This window comes from Pseudorca crassidens, chromosome 20 (assembly GCF_039906515.1).
Source record: "Pseudorca crassidens isolate mPseCra1 chromosome 20, mPseCra1.hap1, whole genome shotgun sequence".
Taxonomy (NCBI): Eukaryota; Metazoa; Chordata; class Mammalia; order Artiodactyla; family Delphinidae; genus Pseudorca; species Pseudorca crassidens.
The window spans coordinates 14,137,357-14,163,737 of NC_090315.1; the positions used below are offsets into that span (position 1 = coordinate 14,137,357).

A 26,381-nucleotide genomic window follows, 5' to 3' on the forward strand; every position below is an offset into this window, starting at 1 on the left:
TTTGTCATTTTCAATGCAGAAGTCTTGCACCTCCTTGGTTAGATTTACGCCTAAGGATTGTATTCTTTTTTATGCTATTCTAAAAGAATTGGTTTCTTAATTTCTTTTACAGATTGTTTATTCCTAAGGTACAGAAATAGGGAAGAATGCTTAGAGGGCCTGAAGATGACAAAAGCAACCGGCTTTCCTTTATGTATGGAGCATCTGGGAAATTGTGGGAATGCAGGGTCCCCAGAAACTTAGGAATTCATCAGGTCCAGAGATTGTGGTTTATCTGTCTCCAGAGGACCTCAGTCTGGAGGGGTCTGGAAGGATGCGGGCCCAGCTTCCTAGGTCACACTTCAGAACCCCGGAAAGCTTCTAGGTCTTCCTAAGTGAGAGGAGACAGAAACCAGGAAAGCCATGTACCAGGGTTTAAGTCATGTGTGCCTGAACACCTGACATTCAGCTCCTGAGTTCAAACATCCCTCTAGGGCTGATTTCATCCTTGACTCATCAGTATCAAGTTCCTTTTGCCAATAACATCATTCTCTGGTCCTCTCAGCGTCACATAGGGCTCATACTGGAATATCTGTTGTGTATAAAGGTGTATTAGTGTAAGAGGTAGTAATGGTTAAATTTAAGTGTCAACTTGACTGGGCCATGGGGTGCCAAGGTACTTTGGTTACATATTATTCTCAGTGCGTCTGTGAGAATGTTTCTGGACGAGATTAACATTTGAACTGGTGGCTTGAGTAAGGCAGATTGCCCTCCCTAATGTGGGTGGACTTCATCCAGTCACCTGAAGACCTGAAGAGAACAAAACAGCTGACCTTGCCTAGATCAGCTAGGCAAAAATCAGGGAGGACTTTTCCTGCCTTCAGAATGGAACTGAAACATTGCCTCTTCCTGGGCCTCATGACTTCAGACTGGAACTACATTATTTATTTATTTTTGGCAGCACCGAGCAACTTGCAGGACCAGGGGTTGAACCCGCGCCCTCAGCAGTGAAAGCGAGGAGTCCTAACCATTGGACCACCAGGGAATTCCCTGGAACTACGTCATTGACCCTCCTGGGTCTGCAGCTTGCTGACTCACCCTGAAGACCTTGGGACTTGTCAGCCTCCATAATCATGTAAACCAATTCCTTATAAAAAATCTCTTGATATGTATGTGTGTGTACACACATATATAAACACACACACTCACACCCTATTGGTTTTGTTTCTCTAGAGAACCCCGACTAATACTTGGGTCCAATAATTATTTGTGGGTGAATAAACAAGGGAAAAGAAGCTCACATACAAAGTTGTGTCCCTCCCTTACACGTCCCCAAACCTGTCCATCTTCTTCATAACATCCTGAGACACTCTCACTCTGTCTCTATTTCAGGGACAGCACTTGAGATTTTGGCCACCTGGACCCTTCCCAAACCACACTCCTCATTCCATACTTGGGACAACTTTCCCTTTGTGCCAAATCTGCCCTTGATGTCTTCCCTATGAGCAAGAACCAAGTCCTGGTTCATACTAGGAAGATTTTATTATCATTAGCATAAGTGTGGCAACAGGGGGATATCCTAGCATCTTCTGGGAGCTGCTCTGATCCTGCACATTATAAAAGAGTATAACGGGGTGGATATTTTCATTGCAAGATCTTCTGCCCCTCAACATACTTCCACTGAAGTAAGCACAATATCTCCCTTCACCTCCAGCATTTTTACAGACTATGAGGGCAGGCGGTGGGCAAAGACGTAAGTGCACTTGTTATTCACAAACACCTAAGGAAAGAGATATACTTCTTGTGAGTGCAGAACAATTAGGCCTCCTCCTTCCCTTTCCTCTTTTCATTCCCTGTAAAAATTCTTTACTCCGTAAAAGCAAAGCAGTTCAAATAGCTCCTTCTCCAGGAAATCCTGCCATGACACTGCTGTAGGGAATCATTCCCCAGTGTCCACTTCCTTGCCTCCAGAGCTCCCCATCCCTGCTTTACCCTGATGACAGTGGGCCTGCACTTCTCCCTCCGCATTCCTGATTGTCCATGAGAGCAAGAGGCATATGGGATTCAGCTCTGAATCTCTGCTTGCACAGCATACATGGTAGTGCTCAAAAAGTTGTGTTCAACGATTTTCAATGCATAGGAGATATGTTTTCTGCCCTGAAGCACGGAGGACTGGGGGAGAATTGGCCTGTGACATGAGTGTCTTTGATAAGGAAGAGATGTGGCCAGTAGGGATTGAGGGATTTGATGCTTGAGCTGCAACTACAAACCTGGCACATTTTTGTTAAGACAAGATAAGCATCAGACCGAGAGGTAAACTTTTGTGGTTTAGCCCTATGAGGAGGAAAGGACGTGGCAGCACATATCGAATTGGTGTGCTAAAGATGGGCTTAAGAAGATGTGCTGTGTATGTGTGTGTGTATATACATGCACACATACAAATAAAATGGAATGTTACTCACCCATAAAAAAGAACGAAATATTGCCATTTGTAGCAACATGAATGGACCTAGAGAATATTATACTTAGTAAAGTTAAATCAGAGAAAGACCAATATGTTACGGATGTTACGGAAAAACCCGAATGAACTTTTTGGCCAATCCAACATGATATCATTTTTATGTGGAATCTAAAATAAAATAGAAATGAATCTATATAAAAAATAGAAACAGACTCACAGACATAGAAAATAAACTTACAGATACCAAAGGGGAAAAGGGGAGGGGGGTCATAAATTAGCAATATGCTAATAACAGATAGAAACTACTAGATGTAAAGTAGATAAGCAACAAAGATTTACTGTATAGCACAGGTAACTATATTCAATATCTTCTAATAACCTATAATGGAAAATAATCTGAAAATAAATAAGTGAAGATAGAAATACATAGTTGAATCACTTTGTTGTATACCTGAAACTAACACAATAATGTAAATCAACTAAACTTCAATTTTAAAAAGCACATGTGGCCTTCCCTGGTGGCACAGTGGTTAAGAATCCACTTGCCAGTGCAGGGGACACGGGTTCAAGCCCTGGTCCAAGAAGATCCTACATGCCACAGAGCAACTAACCCTGTGTGCCACAACTACTGAAGCCCGCATGCCTAGAGCCTGTGCTCTGCAACAACAGAAGCGACCGCAATGAGAAGCCCGTGCACTGCAACAAAGAGTAGCCCCCGCTCGCTGCAACTAGAGAAAGCCTGCGCACAGCAACGAAGACCCAACTCAGCCAAAAATAAATAAATTTGTTTAAAAAATAGAAAGCACATGTATTAAAACTACAAAACAAGGCTTCCCTGGTGGCACAGTGGTTGAGAGTCCGCCTGCCGATGCAGGGGACACGGGTTAGTACCCCGCCCGGTCCGGGAAGACACCACATGCCACAGAGCGGCTGGGCCCGTGAGCCATGGCCGCTGAGCCTGCGCATGCGGAGCCTGTGTTCCGCAACGGGAGAGGCCACAACAGTGAGAGGCCCACGTACCGCAAAAAAAAAAAAATACAAAACAAAAAATTGGTGTGTTGACATCAGATCAGATCAGATCAGAGTTGGACTCTGTTTCTCCACAGCAGCCCCACCACAGCCATGGTGCTCCACGCCCCTCACCCTTAGGGCCCACACACCTGGTATTCATTCTCCAGCACCAAAAGTCGAAGCTCAAATGGCTGCCCACGGCTTCCCTGGCACAAAAGGGTCAGAAGAAGCTATCTCTTCCTCTCCCCATCCCCCTTTCGTGGAGGCTGTTCATCACCATCATGTTGTTCGTGTAGACTCAGAAATGGAATGCGACGTTGCTGCCTCTCTCAGGACACATGCACAAATCCACCACAAATTCTGGGTTCTTTCTGCAAAGACAAGAGAATGGCTCCCTCATCCAGGCCTTTACTGAAGAAAACAACCTCCTCAGGGACAAACACAGTCCTTCTCTCTCTCTCTTTCCCTCCCTCCCTCTCTCCTTCCCCTTCCCCCACCCTCTTTCTCAAAATATATACCTTTCTTACTTTGCCATCTCTCTCTCTCTCTCTCTCTCTCTCTCTCACAGGAAGGAAATTCCCGCCTGCAGTGTAATCTCACACTTTTGCATGAGCCACCTCAGCTCATTCTGGTGATTAAAGAAGACTAAAATGTTTCCAATGAGTGTTCCCCAAAATGCTAACACTCTCCCCTTGTGCTTCACCCTCCATCACACAAAAACTGGGATCTACTCACCCAGAGGGACACAGAAGATCTGCCTTGATCTTCACCGTGTAACCCACAGTAAGGGAAACAGACTGCCAGTAGGGGTTCGGCTATGGAAGAGACGGATACATGGGTGAGTGACAGGCCAGTGTTTTCTCTCCCACACTGTTGCCCAGGGAGAATCAGGATATATAAACATGGTTTTCTCTTGCAGCTCAGAGACATTAGCAGACCTCCAACAAGGAGACATTAATCTGAGTCCAGACATGCGCTCAGAGGCACAGATACACATATTACATACAAACACCTCCAAATGCAGAGAAAAAATATACAAAAGGACAATTATGCAAATCCAATGATTCCCACTGACACACATATGTACACATTCTCTTTCCCATTCTGTACCAGTACTCATTCAATGATTTGTTCCCAGGTGACCTGGCACAAGAAGCAGAGGTAACCAGATTCCTTCTTCCCATCCTTTATACCAAGGATTCCATAGTCTCCAGTTGGGTCTTTCTTCCCTATTGAAACTGTTGTGTGCGAGTCTGTCTGGAGAAGGTGCCCTATGAATGCTGTTAGGAGGTGGGTCACCCCTGATCCTTTCGCTCAGGCTATAGAGCCCTGCCTGCTATTCTTTTGAAATTTCTGACTCCAAAAGTGTATTCAGTCCACACTATCCAAAGTCCACTGTGATAATAAGAAGCAGCTTCTAACTGGAGATGCTGATATGCTTAATCTAAGTGCAGTTCTAGGTGTCTACGGATAAGCCACAATGATAAAATTATAACGAAGAGCTCCCTGGCTACCCTGCTTCATAAAATTGGTGCCTAACCCATGCTATATGCGACTGACTCTTTCTCTGACATCAAATCTATTCCAGAATCTTTGCTGGCAATTTCCCTATTCACCCTAGACTTGGAGGAACACACCACCTGGATAAGGATCCCAGCTCTGCCACTGTGGGACCTTATTAAGGAAATTTAACCTCTGCTAGACCCATTCTTCTTATATGTAAAATATTTGATGAACATAATCCCAAATCAAAGGGTTGTTAGTAAAGCAATCAGAGGGATCCATCCATTTATCTGTTCATCCATTTATCCATTCATTTGACAATTGCTTATTGAGTGACTAACTGGCAGCAGGCTTTGTACTATTTGCATAAATGGAAAAGAACAGATAAAAATCTTGCTCCATGGAGCTTATACTCCAGTTGGAAAATATATGCAGTAACTTTTAAAATATAATACACAAGCAAAATATATAATGTATCAGAAGGGGATAAATGTCTCGAAAAAGATGTTGGTGGACTTCCCTGGTGACACAGTGGTTACGAATCCGCCTGCCAGTGCAGGGGACACGGGTTCAAGCCATGGTCCGGGAAGATCCCACATGCCGTGGAGCAGCTAAGCCCGTGCACCGCAACTACTGAGCTTGCGCTCTGGAGCCCGCGCACCACAACTACTGAGGTCCACACACCTAGAGCCTGGGCTCCACAACAAGAGAAGCCACCACAATGAGAAGCTCGCGCACCGCAACGAAGGGTAGCCCCCGCTCGCCGCAACTAAAGAAAGCCTGCGCGCAGCAATGAAGACCCAACACAGCCAAAAATAACATAAATAAAATAAATTAAATTTTTAAAAACGCTTAAGAAAAAAAGATGTTGGTAATGGAACAGAGCAGTCCACAGAGGGCTTAATTTGAAATAGGCTAGTTAAGGTAGTCCTCATTGAGGAGATGAGATTTGAGCAAAAGCTTAGAGAAGGTCAATAAAAGAGCCATGTGTATCTTGGGGAAGAACTTCCAGTCAGAGAGATCGGCTACCAATATGGACCACAATGTGAGAAGGCAACGTGAAGTTTTGAGGAACAGCAAGGATGACAGTATGACTGGAGTAAAGGGGGAGAGAGGCAGGACTTGAACTCGGGATATGGAAAAGTAGACCATAGGACGTTTGCTTTAAGTGAGATGGGAGCCCAAGGTAGAGGAGAGGGATCTGGTCTCATTTATGTATTTTTGGTTTTTTTATAAATTTATTTATTTATTTATTTTTGGCTGCGTTGGGTCTTCTTTGATACACACGGGCTTTTCTCTAGTTGCAGCGAGGGGGCTACTCTTTGTTGCAGTGTGCGGGCTTCTCATTGCGGTGGCTTCTCTTGTTGTGAAGCACAGGCTCTAGGCACGTGGGCTTCAGTAGTTGTGGCTCGCGGGCTCTAGAGTGTAGGCTCAGTAGTTGTGGTGCATGGGCTTAGTTGCTCCGCGGCATGTGGGATCCTCCCGGATCAGGGCTTGAACCCGTGTCCCCTGTATTGGCAGGAGGATTCTTAACTGCTGCGCCACGAGGAAAGCCCTCATTTATGTTTTAAAAGGATTTCCTCTGCTGCTGTGTGGAAAACAGACTGTAGGTGCACCTGGACAAAATAAGAAAGACTACTCATAAGGCTATTACAGTAATCCTGGAGAGCGGTGACGGGGACCTGGCTGAGGCTTGTGGAAATAGAGTTGGTAGAATTGTGGAGTTCAGTAAAGAGTCTCCCACCCATAGCAGTGAAGCCTGCAAGCCTTACAACACTGGACATGGCAGAGGCTCCCCATTCATCCTCTCCCTCCCCTCACAGTGATAGAGGCTATGAGTTCACCACCCCAGAAGAGCTCACCATCCCAGTGTCCCAGGCACGGAAACCAATGACACTGGCATCTGCAAGGCACCAAGAACCTTGGAGGCACGGGAAGTCATAATCAGGGCATGGAGCCTCACCTCTGACACAGACAGTGGAAGGTGGAAAGTGCTGACTCTCTATAACCAGAGGCATCTCGGGCAAGAGAAACCAAAAACGTGTGCTATAGCACCACCTACTGGAAAAGCCTCTAATTTCTAACTTGTTGAATTGATAGACTCAAGAGGAAGAGTGTTTGCTACTTCAAAAGCACAGGCAGAACAATTCATAAGGCACCATGAAGAACCATGGTAACACTGTACCACAAAAAGAAAATGCCAATTCTCCAGAAACCAAACTTAAAGTCAAGGAATACTGCAATCTAACTGAGAGCGAATTTAATACCTATCCCTCTCAAACTCTTCTAAATTATGAAGAGGAGAGAACGCTTCCTAACTCACTTTTCTTTGGCCAACGTTACCCTGATACCAACACCAGACAAAGGCAACACACACCAAAAAAAATTCAGGCCATTATTTCTTATGAACATAGGTGTAAAGATCCTCAACAAGGGAATTCCCTGGCAGTCCAGTGATTAGGACCCAACGCTTTCACTGCCGGGGCCTGGGTTCAATCCCTGGTTGGGGAACTAATATCCCACAAGCCACGTGGTGTAGCCAAAACAAAATCCTCAACAAAATATTAGCAAGCTGAATAGAACATGTTACAGGATCATACACCATGGTCAAGTGGGCTGTATTCCAGGGATGCAAGGATGGTTCAACATCCAGATATCAATAAATGTGATACACCACATTAGAAAAATAAAGGATAAAAACCATGTGATCATCTCAATAGATACAGAAGAGTGTTTGCCAAGATTCAACCCCCAATAAGGATAAAAACTCTCAATAAATTGGGTATAGAAGAAACGCACCTCAAAATAGTAAAGGCCACATATGAAAAACCCACAGCAAACATCGTGCTCAAGGAAAGCTATCTCCCTAAAATCAGGAACGAGACAAAGATGCCCACTCTGCCACTCCTATTATACATAATACTGGAAGTCCTAGCCAGAGCAATTAGGCAAGACAAGGAAAAAACGGCATCCAAATTGGAAAGGAAAAAAGAAAACTGACACTGGTTTTGTTTGGCTTTTTGTTGCTTGGTTTTTTGTTTTTGTTTTGTTTTTTAATATTTATTTATTTATTTATTTGGCTGCATCGGGTCTTAGTTGCGGCATGTAGGATATTCGTTGTGGCATACAGGATCTTTCGTTGCAACACGCGGGTTTCTCCCTAGTTGCAGTGTGTGGGCTTCTCCCTAGCTGTAGTACACGGGCTCCAGAGTGTGCGGGCTCAGTAGCAGTTGCAGCACGCAGGCGCAGTTGTCTCACAGTATGTGGGATCTTAGTTTCCCAACCAGGGATCGAACTCGCGTCCTGTGCATTGGAAGGCAGATTTTTAACCACTGGACCACCAGGGAAGTCCCTGACACTATTTTTGGATGTCATGATTTTATGTACAGAAAACTCTAACGACTCCATCAAAATTATTAGAAATTATAAATGAATACAGTAAAGTTGCAGGGTACAAAATCAACAGACAAAAATATGTTGCATTTCTATATGCTAAAAATGAGCTAGCAGAAAGAGAAATTAAGAAAGAAATTGCAGGGAATTCCCTGGCAGTCCAGTGGGTTAGGATGCTGCACTTCCATTGCAGGGGGACGAGTTCAATGCTGTGCAGCATGGCCAAAAAATAAAAGAAAGAAAGAAAGAGAGAGAGAAAGCAATTGCCTTTATAACCACAACCAAGACAGGAATAAATTTAACCAAGGAGCTGAAAGACCTGTATGCTGAAAATTATACAACATTGAAAGAAATTGAACAAGACACAAATAAATGGAAACATAGCCCATGTTCATGGATTGGAAGAAATAACATTGTTAAAATGTCCATATTACCTATACAATTTACATGCTCAATGCAATCCCTACCAAAATCTCAAAGACATTTTTTACAAATAGAACAAAAAATTCTAAAATTTATATGGACCCACAAAAGACCCCAAAAGCCAAAGCAATCCTGAGAAAAAGGAACAAAAGTGAAGATCATACTCTCTGGTTTCAAACTATATTAAAAAGCCATGGTACTGGCAGAAAAACACGGTAATCAAAACCACATGGTAGTGGCAGAAAAACAGATACATAATCAATGGAACAGAATTGAGAGCCCCAAAAGAATCCACACATATACGGATAATGAATTTATGACAAAGGAGCAAAGAACATACAATGGAGAAAGGATACTCTCTTCAATAAACATTGGAAAAATTGAACAGCCACGTGCAAAAAAAAAAAAAAGAAAAACAATTACCTCATACCATACACAAAAATCAACTCAAAATCGATTAAATACTTGACTCTAAGACCTGAAACCATAACACCCCAGAAGAAAACATAGCCAGTACACTGATTGACGTGTCTTAGCAATATCTTTCTAGATACGTCACCTGCCACGAGGGAAACAAAAGCAAAAATAAACAAATGGAACTACATCAAACTAAAAAGCTTCTGTACAGTAAAGGAAACCATCAACAAAATTAAAAGATAACCTACCAAATGGGAAAAGATATTTGCAAATGATATATCTGGTAAGGGGTTCATATCCAAAGTATGTAAAGAACTCCTACAACTCAACAACAACAAGAAAACAAACAACCCGATTAAAAAGCGGACAGGGGGTCTTCCCTGGTGGCGCAGTGGTTGAGGGTCCGCCTGCCGATGCAGGGGACGGGGGTTCATGCCCCAGTCCGGAAGGATCCCACGTGCCGCGGAGCGGCTGCGCCCGTGAGCCATGGCCGCTGAGCCTGCGCGTCCGGAGCCTGTTGCTCCGAAGCGGGAGAGGCCACAACAGTGAGAGGCCCGCGTACCGCAAAAAAAAAAAAAAAAGCGGACAGAGTATATGCCCAGTAGTGGGATTGCTGGGTCATATGGTAGTTCTATTTTTAGTTTTTTAAGGAATGACCATACTGTTCTCCATAGTGGCTGTATCAATTCACATTCCCACCAACAGTGCAAGAGGGTTCCCTTTTCTCCACACCCTCTCCAGCATTTGTTGCTTGTAGATTTTCTGATGATGCCCATTCTGACCGTGTGAGATGATATCTCACTGTAGTTTTGATTTGCATTTCTCTAATGATTAATGATGTTGAGCATTCTTTCATGTGTTTGTTGGCAATCTGTATATCTTCTCTGGAGAAATGTCTATTTAGGCCTTCTGCCCATTTTTGGACTGGGTTGTCTGTTTTTTTAATGTTGAGCTGCATGAGCTGCTTGTAAATTTTGGAGATTAATCCTTTGTCAGTTGCTTCATTTGCAAATATTTTCTCCCATTCTGAAGGTTGTCTTTTCGTCTTGTTTATGGTTTCCTTTGCTGTGCAAAAGCTTTTAAGCTTCATTAGGTTCCATTTGTTTATTTTTGGTTTTATTTCCATTTCTCTAGGAGGTGGGTCAAAAAGGATCTTGCTGTGATTTATGTCATAGAGTGTTCTGCATGCAGGATCTTTAGTTGCAGCATGCGGAATCTTTTTTTGTTTAGTTGCAGCATGTGGGATCTTTTTTTAGTTGTGGCATGGTACTCAGTTGCGGCATTCAGGCTCCCAGATGCGGCATGCAGGCTCCCAGATGCGGCATGCAGGCTCCCAGATGCGGCATGCATGCAGGATCTAGTTCCCTGCCTAGGGATCGAACCCGGGCCCCTTGCGTTGGGAGCACATAGTCTTAACCGCTGGACTACCAGGGAAATCCCTAAACTTGTTTTCATTCATTAAAGATTAATCCTATCCAATACAAATTTAAAAAAAAAGATTAATCCTAGATCAACGTGATACTTTAAAAACCTGGGATAGTTTGTTACATTTAGAAATATTTTATTGTAAGTACCCATGTTTAAGTCAATTAAATAAAGCTCTTTTACAAATTAATTTTAATGACACCATCTGGAGGTAGGGACATGTCATATTTACAATGTACAGATAGACAGACATCCAGATAAAAACAGACAGATCTCATGCCTTTCCTGCTTGAGTTAAAAAGTCCTCTTGGGGCTTCCCTGGTGGCGCAGTGGTTGAGAGTCCGCCTGCCGATGCAGGGGATGCGGGTTTGTGCCCCGGTCCGGGAAGATCCCACATGCCGCAGAGCGGCTGGGCCCGTGAGCTATGGCCGCTGAGCCTGCGCGTCCGGAGCCTGTGCTCCACAACGGGAGAGGCCACAACAGTGAGAGGCCCGCGTACCGCAAAAAAAAAAAAGAAAAGAAGGGACAAACCAATATGGATACAGAAAGTTGTGTACAGTTTTTTAAAAAGGAGCCCTTGCACTTTCCCTGGTGGCACAGTGATTAGGAATCTGCCTGTCAATGCAGGGGACACAGGTTCGAGCCCTGGTCCAGGAAGATCCAACATGCCGCAGAGCAGCTAAGCCCGTGTGCCACAACTACTGAAGCCCATGCACCTAGAGCCTGTGCTCCATAACGATAGAAGCCACTGCAATGAGAGGCCCGTGCACCGCAACAAAGAGTAGCCCCCACTCTCCGCAGCTAGAGAAAAGCCCGCGCACAGCAACGAAGAGCCAACGCAGCCAAAAATCAAAAAAAAAAAGAGGAACCCTGAAGCATCTCTTACAGAGATGTTAAACTCACTAGGATTATTTGGTATGTTAAATTATATGGGAAGAATTGTCCAATGAGTGACAAGCCTTCTTAGGTTATACTCTATGGTTAAATGTTATATACATTCTAGAACTTATATGAAATTTCTTTAAAAATCTTATATGTCCTGGTATAATGGTATTAGTCATAACTCTAGTTAAAATATTATATGTCACAGCAATAACCAAGTTTCTTTTTCAATTGCATTGTAATCAGATCTTTAAGTATGCCTTTTAAAGTCTTTTGTCATTTAGACAGTTATTGTTTTACTGTTTTTTCCCCAAAAAAGCTTCGTCCTCAAGGTTCATAAAAAGGAATTTTTGACAAATACAGGTTTATGATATACTTCAGAAAATACTGCTGAACTAGATAAGAAATTGATTAATTCTAATGGAAACCCTGATGGCTTCATAAAACTCTTAACAGAAAGGAATTAGTTACACAGGACTGAGTGAAGTGGTGAATATGGTTGTAATTTTTATGGGTTTTATCTTAAATATTACTGGCTTTTTAAAAAATAAATTTGTTTTATTTTTGACTGTGTTGGGCCTTCGTTGCTGTGCGAGGGCTCCCTCTAGTTGCAGAGAGCGGGGGCTACTCTTTGTTGTGGTGAGCGGGCTTCTCATTGCGGTGGCTTCCCTTGTTGCAGAGCACGGGCTCTAGGCACACGGGCCTCAGTAGCCATGGCACGTGGGTTCTAGAGCACAGGCTCAGTAGTTGTGGCTCATGGCTCTAAAGCACAGGCTCAGTAGTTGTGGCGCATTGGCTTAGTTGCTCCGCCGCATGTGGGATCTTCCCGGACCAGGGCTCGAACCTGTGTTCCCTCCATTAGCAGGCAGATTCTTAACAACTGCGCCACCAGGGAAGCCCTATTACTGGCTTTTAATCTGTGTTTTCCAGATATAAGGAAACCTTTAGCCTCAAGCTAATTATGATTTACTGCAACTTGGTAAATTATACCTTTGTGAGCAGAGTTGAAAGATCAGTCTTTTCTCTCTATTGATCCCTTTAGAAACTGGAAACTCTTAGGTTCCCAGCAGAGTGAATAAGGAAGGTCACCTCCTGACAGGTGCAGGAATCTCAAGATATTGTGAAGACCTCAAGAAGCGAAGAATTCATCCAAATCTATAGACAGTGCAGGCAAAATCTGTGGCAAGCCCTTGGCATGGCTCTTCTGGCCTTGAGAATCCTTTTAAAAGCACAATCTGAGGTTCCTCATAAAAAAGTTAAAGCACAGCTAATTTAAAAGAGCCTGTGTCATCAACTACACTTATGTGAAAATCAGGACAAGTTTATTGAAACCAGACTTATTTTTCAAACCAGTTAGTCTTAATGTGGTTATATTTGATTAAAATGAGGGTAATTTTAGACAGAAGAACATTATGTTTCAGTGGATATTAAATTCTAGTTTTGTTAACTGAGGTCTGTATTTATTTATTTTTTTATAGGGTCTTTTTTTTAAATTTATTTATTTAATTTATTTATTTTTGGCTGCGTTGGGTCTTCGTTGCTGCATGGGCTCTCTCTAGTTACAGTGAGCAGGGGCTACTCTTTGTTGCAGTGTGTGGGCTTCTAATTGCGGTGGCTTCTCTTGTTGTGGAGCACGGGCTCTATGTGCACAGGCTTCAGTAGATGTGGTGCTCAGGCTCAGTAGTTGTGGCTCGCAGGCTCTAGAGCGCAGGCTCAGTAGAGCGTGGGGTTAGCTGCTCCGCGGCATGTGCAATCTTCCCTGACCAGGGCTCAAACCTGTGTCCCGTGCACTGCCAGGCAGATTCTTAACCACTGCACCACGAGGAAAGTCTGAGGTCTGTGTCTAGTATCTAAGACTCGCCTCCCAGGTAGCTCCTTAGTGTTGTGTTACATTATTGTAAAGTGTAATTGAAATACTGAAAGGACACTCTAAGTTTCTTTCTGAAGCTTATCACAGCAATCCATCCTGGATAAAAATCAGATGCCTTGGGCTTCCCTGGTGGCTCAGTGGTTGAGAGTCCGCCTGCCGATGCAGGGGACACGGGTTCGTGCCCCGGTCCGGGAAGATCCCACATGCCGCAGAGCGGCTGGGCCCGTGAGCCATGGCCGCTGAGCCTGCGCGTCTGGAGCCTGTGCTCCGCAATGGGAGAGGCCACAACAGTGAGAGGCCCACATACCGCAAAAAAAAAAAAAATCAGATGCCTCATGACCTGCAACCACATTATGCATACTGGAAAAGGCATCATTTATGACTTTTTTTCCTTTTTTGGCCATATCATGTGGCATTCAGGATCTTAGTTTCCCCACTAGAGATCAAACCCGTGACCCCAGCAGTGGAAGCACGGAGTCCTAACCACTGGACCGCCAGGGAACTCCTGGAAAAGGTATCACTTAAAGAACTGTCGCCAACCTAGATAAAAGGACCCATACCAAGTATTCTTAACTAGCTCACACACAGCGAAACTGAAGGCAACTGACTCCTGAATTCATATTTCCCATGTAAGAAGAGCCTCTGCAGTGGACTGGTCTACAGAAAGGACTGCTGACCCCAAATGACACCCACACTAGGACGAGAAAAAGACAACAGCAGTGGTAGGCAGCTGACCCAAAAATCTGGACCCAGCCTTTAAGAGTCATTCTACTAATTTAACTGAACTCTTTACCAAATGTTTGTCTCCCTATCTACACTGAAAGTCATTGCTTTACCTCTAACCATACTATGCCCCTAATGTTTAGGATGGAAAGAAAATTCTCTGGGGAAGTTGTCAAAGACTGTAACTACTCATGACATGCATCACTGCTTGCTTCAGGTGTGCTGTTAAAAGCACATGTACAATGTTTGTGCAACAGTTCGATATAATTTATAAAAGCAATAGCCTATGAAATGTTTCCCCATTAGCATATCTCTGAGCTTGTTCACTACGTCTGATTAGTTTTCCCCCAATGTGGATAACTAGGCAAATATATATATGAAGAAAAAGGAGGCCTAGCACCAAAGGACATGGTGGACCCAGGGCCAGCAGCCACCAACCTGGCGTTGAGGGACAAATATTTTGCTCTATCAAAAGATTTGCAGACAAAAGGGAAAATGATAGAGGAACTTTTCACATACTGAGGGATGGCAAAGTCATTCTGGCTTTTACATGATATAACTTGAACTGTATGCTGACCAGAGTGGCCTGTTTTGTGACCTATTGAACATCCACTGTACATCTGCTTTGGCCGCTGAACATGAAAATGCATTTTAAAAATGCATTTAAAAGTCAAAATGGAGTGACCAGGGCTTCCCTGGTGGCGCAGTGGTTGGGAGTCCGCCTGCCGATGCAGGGGACACGGGTTCGTGCCCCGGTCCGGGAAGATCCCACGTGCCGCAGAGCGGCTGGGCCCGTGAGCCATGGCCGCTGAGCCTGCGCTCCGCAACGGGAGAGGCCCGCGTACCGCCAAAAAAAAAAAAAAAAAAAATGGAGTGACCATGGTTCAGGCGTCCAAGATGGAGCTGGACAGCCATTGTGGATGTGATTTTAGACCCATTCCTGTTTTGCTGAGAACCTGAATTTCCTGAACTGTGTCAGACTCAGGATGACACCAGTTGTTCTCAAAGCAGTGTCTGCTGCCGGTTGTAACCTTATGGTCTCAAGGTCTCCTCTTACAGCTATTAATTTTTTTCTTACTTTGGGAATAGTAACAAACAAGAAGGCTGAAGACATAGCCTTCTAGCAGAAGGCACTAGAGTCTTTAGTCAGAGGAGGGGATGAGGGAGTGTGTGCGTAAGTGCAAGGAGGTGAGGCTGTGCATTTGTCTTCACGGCTCTGAGTGTGTGACTACAGCACACCAGTGCATGTTACAGTGAGTAAGAATGTAGGGAGGTATGTGTGACATGACGAACTGCATGTCTTTGTGTGACTATATGTGAATGTGTGTGTGTGAGAATCTGTGACTGGGTGTCGATCGGTGAATATGTGTGTGGATTTGTCTGCATGTGAGGGTTCTCCCCTACACAGCAGTGACTGTTTAAATGACTGTGGGTCTTCCCATGTGTATCAGTGTGGATCCTGGTTGGCAGAGGTGGTGGCCTTGTGGCCTGTGAGTTACCCAGAACTCACCTCTGAGCATTGATGAGAGCAGAAGGAGTGATTCCTTAGATGCCTCTTCTCGAGAAGAGTGAGAGAAGGTGACCTCAGACTGTAGGGCGCTGCATCTCCAGTCTGGGTGCACACACAGCTCCACCTCAGGTATCCTCCCCAAGTCAGCCCTTCCCATTGCCTCACAGGAGGAGGGTGAGCAGATCCTGGACCCCAGGGGAAAGCTGTTGGGAGACTTGGTTCCAGAGAATCAAATCACCTGAAGCTGGAAGGAACACGTTCAGCCTCAGTCCAGACAGTTTACAGCAGATTTCAGTCAACAACTTGCAGATTCTCCCCAATTACTTTCCTGTCCCACACCCTTTGTACAAGTACTGACTGTGTTCTCAACAACGCTGTATACGTTCTTGAAAGGACATGCATTCCCCTTGATGATTCCGATGCGTATACATCTACATCCCACACACAGGGGTTTCCTTTTCCATTATTACGTCCCCCTCTCTTTAAACAAATGTTTTTCCCTGGAGTGAATTTTTACACTTTCATATTTTTATATCCTCAAGTCTTGTCTTCAGAGTTTCAGATGGTAGAAAATAATTGCAGGCAGTATTCCTGAAAGGGTCCTCCCCCTTCTGACAGGTCGCCCCTGTATGGACCCTGCATGTGCCAGTGATTAGGCTAAAGGTTTTGCTCATCTATTCCTGAGAACACCCTATGAAGTGGGAATTTCTGATAATCCTCCTTGTACCAAGCAAACTGAGGCAGGGAGAGTTCAAGTAACAGATCTAAGGTCTCACTGCTCGTAAGGGGCAGAATCAGGATTCGAATCCAGGCAGCCTGGCTCTTGAACCCTTGCTCTTAACTATGATCCTCTCATCTCTTCAAGGACACAGGGACCTGACTCTCGTGAAGTGGGGAGATTGGGGCCCTCAGAGTTTGTTCTTTGATGTGTAACCTGCTGCACCCCTGGGAACCGCTGTAGGAGGGGAGCCCACACCTGGCCTTGCCCCTCATCCACTCTTGTCTCCCCATGGCAGGTCCTGTACACATGGCGTGTGTCCTTGTCTATTGGTTCTTCAGTGACAATCAGAGGGAAACCTGACATATCTTTCAGGTGGGTACTCTATAGCCCATGGGTGGGGAGGTGAAGGAGAAGTGAGAATATTAGAGTATGGGGGCGGGCAGGTCACTTCATGTATGAGTGATGTTAAAACATGTAAATAGCATAATGGTAGCACAATGCATATGCAGGTCCTGGAGACCCCTGCAGTACCAGGCATTATGCCTGCAGTTGCAGAACTGTTGGCAGGTCTTGGGGTCTGAGAAAAGGGGTCAGGGCTTTGGCTCTTCATCAAGGGGCATAGGACTTCCAGCAGATAAAGAGCCAGTAGCCCCAGGCCAGTGACTGCTGCTCAATTTGAATCCTGGGCCAAGGAACAGGGCATCCTGCTATCCTGGGCAGGATAAGCTGAAGGAGGCCCACAGGAACAAGGATTACAGTATCCCCCAGGAAGGCCTTCCTCCTACCAGGGAGGAATCGGGAAAGAATGTGTGTGTGTGTGTCAAATGTGGGTTCCCCCACAAGAAGAGGCCTATTCAACATGCCATGTGCTTGCCCATCAGCAAGAACACAGAAATGCAGGTGGATTTCCACACTGGGACTGACGAGAACTCAGACGTTGCCTTCCATTTCCAAGTGTACTTTGGCATATCTGTGAAGATAAACAACCGTCAGAATGGGAGCTGGAACTGTGAGGTGGCATCCTCTGGAATGCCCTTTGTGGATGGCCAACCATTTGAACTGCACATCTCGGTGCTGCAAAATGAGTACCAGGTAAGTGCACCCAGGAACCATCCATTCCATGGCCTCTACAAGCTCTCAGAGGAGGACACAGCTCTCCCTGGCCTTGCCCCAAGTGTCCTTCAGGGTCCATCTCCCATAACTACTCCTGCCCCTTTAATCACAAAGCACCCTCTGCTTGTACCGCCATCCTCAGGTCTTTTCCCAAATCGAACCAGGGTCAAGATCAGCTTACCTGCCACTTCCCTCAAGGTGGAGAATTTGCTCTGACTTCACCCATAGTTATCATTTCTACCTATGCTGTTATTATTTGAATTTTCATGTCACTAAATAGTTAAGATATGCATATGAGTAATTTTAATCCATCCAATATAAGTCTTTCTCTCACTCTCAAACCAGGACAACTGTTACTAGTTTCTTTACACTCATTCCAGAGGTAATATATGCTTATACAAGTACATCTAACTATCTACCCCTTTATATATAAAGAAAATATATACTTTTATTAATGGATAAAAATATATACTTTTATCCATTTTATATATATATATACTTTTTTTTTTAAAGAAAAGGTGTCATGAGTTTCTCTATATATCACACCATGAAGACTAGAGTTTATTTGTAATTTAAGAATATATCTTAGGGGCTTCCATGGTGGCGCAGTGGTTGAGAATCTGCCTGCTAATGCAGGGGACACGGGTTCGAGCCCTGGTCTGAGAAGATCCCACATGCTGTGGAGCAACTAGGTCCGTGAGCCACAACTACTGAGCCTGCGCGTCTGGAACTTGTGCTCCGCAACAAGAGAGGCCGCGACAGTGAGAGGCCCGCGCACTGCGATGAAGAGTGGCTCCCGCTCGCCGCAACTAGAGAAAGCCCATGCACAGAAACGAAGACCCAACACAGCCAAAAATAAATAAATAAATAAGAATATATCTTAGATCCATGACGTTTCGTAATTTAATGTTTGCATAACATTCCAATAGAAGGATTACCAAAAATGGTTTAACTTGACCCTTATTAATGCACATTTAGGTTGTTTCCAATATTTTGCTCTCAAGAATGATGCTGCAGTAAGGTTTCTGTACCACACTTTTGTCATTATCAACCTCCCAATACTTACATTGGAGGAATAACTGGTTCAAAAACCATATGAATTTTAAATATGACAAACTAACACCCAAAAAATGACTGCTTCTGAAGAGTCTCACCAATAAAGAACATGTTCAAATATTCTGCCCTTTTTAAATGGCTAGGCAAAAATAATAATATTTTTTAAGACTGAGGTAGAGCATCTTTTCATATGTCTATAAGCTGTTAAAATAATATCCTATTTTTAAACCATCTGTACTATTCTACCTCTTTAAGACCACTTGAGTTTCATTCTTCACCACCGTCACCCCAAATCTAAGGTACTCAAAGAAAAAACTGGGTGATCAGAGTAAATGGCAGCAAAGTTTGCAGAACTGAAGTGTATGCATTCAGTGAACACTTACCAACCCCTTAGCCTGTGATGCTCTGTGCAAGAGACAGGGAGTGAAGATTCATGAGACACAGTTCTTGGCCATGAGAAGCTTCTAAGCTAGAGGAAAGGCCATGCAAATATAGACCGTGCAACAGAGAGTGGTAGAACCTCCCTGGAGGAATAAGAGAAATACAGAAAACAAAGAGAACAAGTCTCCAAAATAGTCCCAAAAGTTAGCCTATAAAAAGAAGCATATCTACTGGGTTTTGAAGTTTAAATAGGGGTTTTCTGAGTGGATAGTGTGTGTACTAGGGTAGAAGTAGAAAGGAAGACTGAAAGTTTGTTTGGTGGCATACTGTATTTCTGACCCATTTTCCCTTCCCGGTAACGGTAAATGGCCAAAAATATTATAGCCTTGCCCATCGACTCCCACCACAATCTGTGAAGTTTGTGCAAGTGTGGAGAGATGTCTCCCTGTCCTCAGTGTGTGTCTGCTAAAGAGGGATGTGACCAGGGCTTCCCTGGTGGCGCAGTGGTTGAGAGTCCGCCTGCCGATGCAGGGGACGCGGGTTCGTGCCCCGGTCCAGGAAGATCCCACATGCCGCGGAGCGGCTGGGCCGGTGAGCCATGGCCGCTGAGCCTGCGCGTCTGGAGCCTGTGCTCCGCAACGGGAGAGGCCACAGCAGTGAGAGGCCTAGCGTATCGCAAAAAAAAAAAAAAAAAAAAAAAAAAAAAGAGGGATGTGACCAGACTCCCCATTATCAAGGAGGTCCCTCCATCTAAGTGACCATGTGACTCCCAGAGTTCGCTAACAGATTGGCTCCTCCTCACCCTTCCCCAAAACTTGATCATTAAAACTTCTGAAAACTTAACAGGGTTTGGTTCTTGCTTTGGGGGAAAAAAGAGTAAGTGGTCATCACCAAGAGGGGTGTGAAAGTACTATAGAAAAGATCAAGGAATCTAAAAGCATAGCTATTTCTCTGACACAAGGAGTAAGGGACAGGGTCACTGAAATGTCTGCAAAGACATTAGTAAAAATATCCTTATATAGTACCTACTATATGCCAGACACTGAACCAAAACCCTTCCCCCATTTCAGACAACTAAACCAAGATATAAGGCATCTGTCTATATACACAAAGCTATAATTGGTGATATGGGGAAGAAACTTTGTAATTTGAGGGAAATCAGGTGAAATTCATAAAAACTACTAGAACTGATAAACAAATTCAGCAAGGTAGCAGGATACAAGATTAACATACAGAAATCGGTTGCATCTCTGTCTCCCCAGGAATAGGAGAAAATATGATAATAGTCACGTTTACATCAAGCCAGATTTACTGCTATAACTATCCTGATATCCCTATAGAAGTTGTGCTGTGGTTTTTTTTTGTTCTACTTTAATAGAAAGTTTAAAGCAAATATTTAATTGCTGACCTCAGAAATTTTGATAGTTACACACATATTTGGGAGTTTGTTGGTCTCATTTGGAGACTTCCTTTGGACCCTCCTTTATGTACCTTTTAAAAATAAAAGTGAAAATATCTTTAAAAAAAAAAGAAAAAAAAAAGAAATTGGTTGCATTTTTTTTTTTTACATCTTTATTGAGTATAATTGCTTTACAATGGTGTGTTACTTTCTGCTTTATAACAAAGTGAATCAGTTATACATATACATATGTTCCCATATCTCTTCCCTCTTGCATCTCCCTCCCTCCCACCATCCCTATCCCACCCCTCCAGGCGGTCACAAAGCACTGAGCTGATGTTTACACTAACAATGAAATATCAGAAAGGGAATGTAAAAAAAAAATTATCCCCTTTAAAATCACATCAAAAGAAAAAAACTACTTAGGAATAAACCTGACCAAGGAGCTGAAAGACTTGTATGTTGAGAACTGTAAAACTTAATAAAGGAAACCATCCTTTCCTTAGGGAGTATTCTACTTGCCACTTCCATAGTTTTTCAGAGAGTCAGATTTATGAATAACTCTGAATCACTTTTTCTTCTTATGTGGTTCTGTTTATTTAAAGGAAGAGACATATACTTTGATTAAAAAATTAAAAAGCAGAATGTTTAAAAGATATAAAAGAAATCAAAGATGATTTAAAGAAATGGAACGATATCCCATACTCTTGGATTGGAAGAATTAATATCATTAAAATGGCCATACTACCCAAAGCAATCCACAGATTTAATGCAATCCCTATCAAATTACCCATGATATTTTTCACAGAACTAGAACAAATAATCCTAAAATTTATATGGAACCATAAAAGACCCAGAACTGCCAAAGCAATCCTGAGGAAAAAGAACAAAGCAGGAGGCATAATCCTCCCAGACTTCAGACAATACTACAAAGCTATAGTAATCAAAACACTGTGGTACTAGCATATGGATCAATGGGACAGAATAGAGAGCCCAGAAATAAACCCACACACCTACAGTCAATTAATCTTCAACAAAGGAAGCAAGAATATACAATGGAGAAAAGACAGCCTCTCCAGCAAATGGTGTTGAGAAAGTTGGACAGCCAAATGTAAATCAAGGAAGTTAGAACACATTCTCACACAATACACAAAAATAAACACAAAATGGCTTAAAGACTTAAACATAAGACATAACATCATAAAACTCCCGGAGGAGAACATAGGCAAAACACTCTCTGACATAAATTGTACCAATGTTTTCTTAGGTCAGTCTCCCAAGGCAATAGAAACAAAAGCAAAAATAAACAAATGTGACTTAATCAAACTTACAAGTTTTGCACTGCAAAGGAAACCATAAACAAAACAAAACAGCAACCTACAGACTGGGAGAAAGTATTTGCAAATGATGCAACCAACAAGGGCTTAATTTCCAAGATATACAAACAGTTCATACAACTCAATAACAAAAAACAAACAAACAACACAATTGAAAAACAGGCAGAAGACCTAAATAGACATTTCTCCAGGGACTTCCCTGGTGGCGCAGTGGTTGAGAATCCACCTGCCAATGCAGGGGACACGGGTTCGAGCACTGGTCCAGGATGATCCCACATCTGCGGAGCAACTAAGCCCATGCACCACAGCTACTGAGCCTGCACTCCAGAGCTTGCAAGCCACAACTACTGAGCCTGCACACCACAACAACCGAAGCCCATGTGCCCTAGAGCCTGCACACCGCAACTACTGAGCACATGCACTGCAACTACTGAGCACATACGCCGCAACTACTGAAGCCCACGTGCCCTAGGGCCCACGTGCCACAACTACTGAGCCTGTGTGCTGCAACTACTGAAGCCCCTGCACCTAGAGCCCATGCTCTGCAACAAGAGAAGCCACCACAATGAGAAGTCCCTGCACCGTTAACAAAGAGTAGCCCCCACTCGCCACAACTAGAGAAAGCCCACGCGCAGCAATGAAGACCCAACGCAGCCCAAAAAAAAAAAAGTCTACAAATAACAAATGTTGGAGAGGGTGTGGAGAAAAGGGAACCCTCTGACACTGTTGGTGGGAATGTAATTTGGTGCACCCGCTATGGAAAACCGTTTGGAGGTTCTTCAAAAAACTAAAAAAAAAGTTGCCATATGACCCAGCAATCCCATTCCTGGGCATATATCCAGATAAAAGTATAATCCAAAAAGATACATGCACCCCTATGTTCAAAGCAGCACTATTCACAATAGTCAAGATATGGAAACAACCTAAATGTCCATTGACAGATGAATAGATAAAGAAGATGTGGTACATATATACAATGGAATACTACTCAGCCATAAAAAAGAATGAAATAATGCCATTTGCAGCAACATGGATGGACCTAGAGATCATCATACTAAGTGAAGTAAGTCAGAAAAAGACAAAAAGCATATGATATCAGTTACATGTGGAATCTAAAATATGACACAAATGGGACTTCCCTGGTGGTCCAGTGGTAAAGAATCCGCCTTCCAATGTGGGGGACATGGGTTTGATCCCTGGTAGGGGAACTAAGATCCCACATGCCATGGGGCAACTAAGGCCCCGTGCCAAAACTGCTGAGCTCTCGCATCTCAACCAGAGAGCCTGCGTGCCGCAAACTACAGAGCCCATGCTCTCTGGAGCCCGAGCACAACAACTAGAGAGAGAAAAACCCGCGTGTCACAACTAGAGAGAAGCCTGCATGCCACAGCTAAGACCTGACGCAGCCAAAAAAAATAAAATAATAAAAAAAAATAAAATATGACACAAATGAACTTTATCTACGAAACAGAAATAGACTCACAGACATAGAGAACAGACCTGTGATTGCCAAGTGGGAGAGGGATAGGAGAAGGATAGACTGGGAGTTTGGGATTAGCAGATGCAAACTATTATACATAGAATGGATAAATAACAAGGTCCTACTGTACAGCACAAGGAACTATATTCAATATCCTGTGATAACCCATAATGGGAAAGAATATGAAAAAGAGTGTATATGTATGTATAACTGAATCACTTTGCTGTACAGCATAAATTAACACAACATTGTAAATCAACTATATTTCAACAAAATAATTTTTTTAAAAACAACAGTGCTTCACACAGATTCTTTTAAAATCAGGTGAAATTTCTTAATTCTTCCTTCATTCTAAGGATGTTTATTGTTTTGGGTTTTTTTGTGGTTTTTTTTTTTGGTTTTTTTTTTTTTTTTGCGGTACGCGGACCTCTCACTGTTGTGGCCTCTCCCACTGCGGAACACAGGCTCCGGACACGCAGGCTCAGCGGCCATGGCTCACGGGCCCAGCCGCTCCGCGGCATGTGGGATCTTCCCGGACCGGGGCACGAACCCGCGTCCCCTGCATCAGCAGGCGGACTCTCAACCACTGCGCCACCAGGGAAGCCCAGGATGTTTATTGTTAATTGACACTGCCTCGCTTTGTGCAAGGTGCACTGGAGAAATTAAAGAAAGAAAATGACAAGGTCAGAATTTGAAACTTTTAATCCAAGGAAGAGTCGGGGCACAGAAAATTGCCCTCAAAGAATCCTTTCCCTTGTATCCAAAAATTGCAAGATTTTTGCAATTTATGTGGGCGGACACCTGGGGCTTACATTTTGGAAATGAATTATCAGGCTTTTAGACCAGGGAGGGAAGAATTTGTTATCGGAACAAGCAAAATTTGTAAACATGGATGCAGTGACCAGACTCTGGTCTTGATGTTGTTCCAGTTAACCACTGCAGAATAACAAATCTCCCCCAAACATATTGATTTAAAGCAATAATTTATTATCTCACCCAGTTTTGCAGGTTTACCCCCACTCATATGGGTACCGTATCATGCAGCTTTAATCAGATCATGATGGGGCGTAGAGTTTTCTGAAGGATCTCCTGGTCTGGGCTAGCAGATGGATGCTTTCCTCATGTCTGACATTTCATTTGGGGTGGCTAAAACAGCTAAGGGTAGGCTAGTTATTTCTTTCTTACAAAACCTGCATGGCTATCTTAGATGGCCTCAATCATGGAGGCCTCAGGGGTTTTGGACTCAGTGACTGGCTTCCACCAGTGAAGCAGAAAGTACAAGATATAATAGGACCTAGCCCCGGGAGTCAGGCAGTGCCACCCCCATCACATCCTATTGTTCAAAGGCAAGTCAAAGAGACAGCCAAGGGCTTCCCTGGTGGCACAGTGGTTGAGAGTCCGCCTGCCGATGCAGGGGACGCGGGTTCGTGCCCCGGTCCGGGAAGATCCCACATGCCGCGGAGAGGCTGGGCCCGTGAGCCATGGCCGCTGAGCCTGCGCATCCGGAGCCTGTGCTCCGCGACGGGAGAGGCCACAACAGTGAGAGGCCTGCGTACAGAAAAAAAAAAAAAAGAGAGAGACAGCCAAAATAATGGATGCTTACTAAGCTAATTGTGGTAATCATTTCATGATGTATTATGTTGTACACCTGAAACTTACACAGTGCTGTGTGTCAATTATATCTCAATAAAAATGGAAGGAAAACCACCCGAGGGAAAAAAAAAAAAGAGACAGCCAAAATCATGGGGAGGAGGCTACATAGGGCATGGGTCTTCTGACTTATGGTTCTTGGGAAGTCATCCTTGGCCACTACCTACTGTTCCACCCTCAGGCCCCAGTGACTTCACACTTCCCACATACCAAAAACACTAATGTCTCTCTAAAGAATTCCCAAGCGTCGTACAATCACAAAAAAACAGGCTCAGGAATGATGTCCAGCATCTCATTATCTCAACCAGGACCTGGTGCTCACGAAGTCAATGCGTATAAATCCTCAGGTGCAGTTCCTTTCAACGTGAGCGCTAAAGGGACATGATCTGCCTCACACACACCAAGCACACAACGCTGAAAGAGACACAGGGGAAAAACGCAGTCAACACACCCATTTTAAGAGGGGGCAGCAGGAGATGTATAGCAATCCTCGGTCCCTATCATTTCTGAAACCAGCCAGCCTCAAATCTATCATTCTCTACGGGACTCCTTCTCTGCAGCAATTGGCACCACCCTCCATTCTCAGCTTCTATGAGTTCTTGCAAGACGGTAAAACGGGAGCTCCTTCCTTCTAGAGGCTCTGATCATCTGCTCCTTAGTAAAGTCTGGAGAACCACTTAGGAGACACGAGATATTGCCTACAAATAGACCAAGACAGATTGAAGAAAGTCCTCTGTGTCCACAAGGACTATCTCAGGCATCCGTTTTGATCATTCATATCATCTCTCACCACGCCCACCGTCACAGCTTGTTCTTCAACCGTAACCTTACTAATTGGTCTGCCTCTTTCCTTAACCTTCTCAACGTAACCTCCAGATACCTTGAGGGGGCAACTCACAGCTCACCGTGCTCTTCAGGCCTTTCTTCCTGGTCTCATTCCACAGGGGAATGAAATTTCCTCCTCTCTATCTGTAAACTCTTGGGTTCTGATTTGGCACAATCTCCTTCTTACACCTGCCCTGTCTCATTCTTGGTCACTTCAGCATTTTGAAAATGGATCGTAGAACCCCATCAGTAGCCTGTAACTCATGTTTTGGGGAATTAGGCAATTCTTGGTCTAAGTGGATAAAAACTATCCTGTGGCCCACAGCCTACTGAGCAGAGCATGAGTTAGATTTTATATCAACTTGTCCCTTGGCTGGTGGCTACTTTATTTGAATAAACTACAGAACCCTGCACAGTGGCCCTGCTAAACAAACATGTAATAACTGCCCTTCCCTGAATGATATTTGTCAACCAGTCCACTTCACACAGATCGTTACATTCATCTCCATCTTAGATACTGCTCTGTGCTCAGGGTGGCCAGTAGAGGTGTTTCAGATACAAATATTTGTAAATATTTTCAGATACAAAAATTTGAAGTGCCTCTGGTGACTTCCCCAGCCCCCATTTTCCTCAATCCTTCTCAATCCCTGATCATCTCTCAGCTAACAGGGCATTTCTCAAGAAATGGAAAGCCAGTCTTGGGTCCTAAAGCCTTCCCTTCTCAGTGCCTTTTGCTCTTCCCAGTCTGTGCCAGAGTCCCCAAAAGAAGAAGTTCTGTTCTGTGATAATTCTACTCTTTTTTTTTTTTAACATCTTTATTGG

General features: G+C 43.9%; 1 protein-coding gene and 1 pseudogene across 1 annotated transcript; one reads left to right on the forward strand and one right to left on the reverse strand.

Annotated features, from left to right (window-relative positions):
* Nucleotides 1-1,645: 1,645 nt before the first annotated feature.
* Nucleotides 1,646-26,381, reverse strand: part of LOC137215500 (galectin-16-like) — a 32,688-nt pseudogene continuing 7,952 nt past the window's right edge.
* On the forward strand, nt 15,246-18,606 carry LOC137215404 (galectin-10-like). Its single transcript, XM_067720647.1, has 4 exons — nt 15,246-15,275; nt 16,614-16,690; nt 17,200-17,410; nt 18,021-18,606. The coding sequence occupies exons 1-4, from the start codon at nt 15,246-15,248 to the stop codon at nt 18,045-18,047; spliced, it is 345 nt and encodes a 114-aa protein (XP_067576748.1). The 3' UTR covers nt 18,048-18,606.

Bases quoted from the DNA above. Each gene is read 5' to 3' on its own strand.
- LOC137215404 (XM_067720647.1), top strand. From the start codon at position 15,246: ATGAGGGAGTGTGTGCGTAAGTGCAAGGAG. The intron at 15,276-16,613 runs GTGAGGCTGTGC...TCCCCATGGCAG, and splicing joins GTGTGCGTAAGTGCAAGGAG to GTCCTGTACACATGGCGTGT. The intron at 17,411-18,020 runs GTAAGTGCACCC...AATATATCTTAG, and splicing joins TGCTGCAAAATGAGTACCAG to GGGCTTCCATGGTGGCGCAG.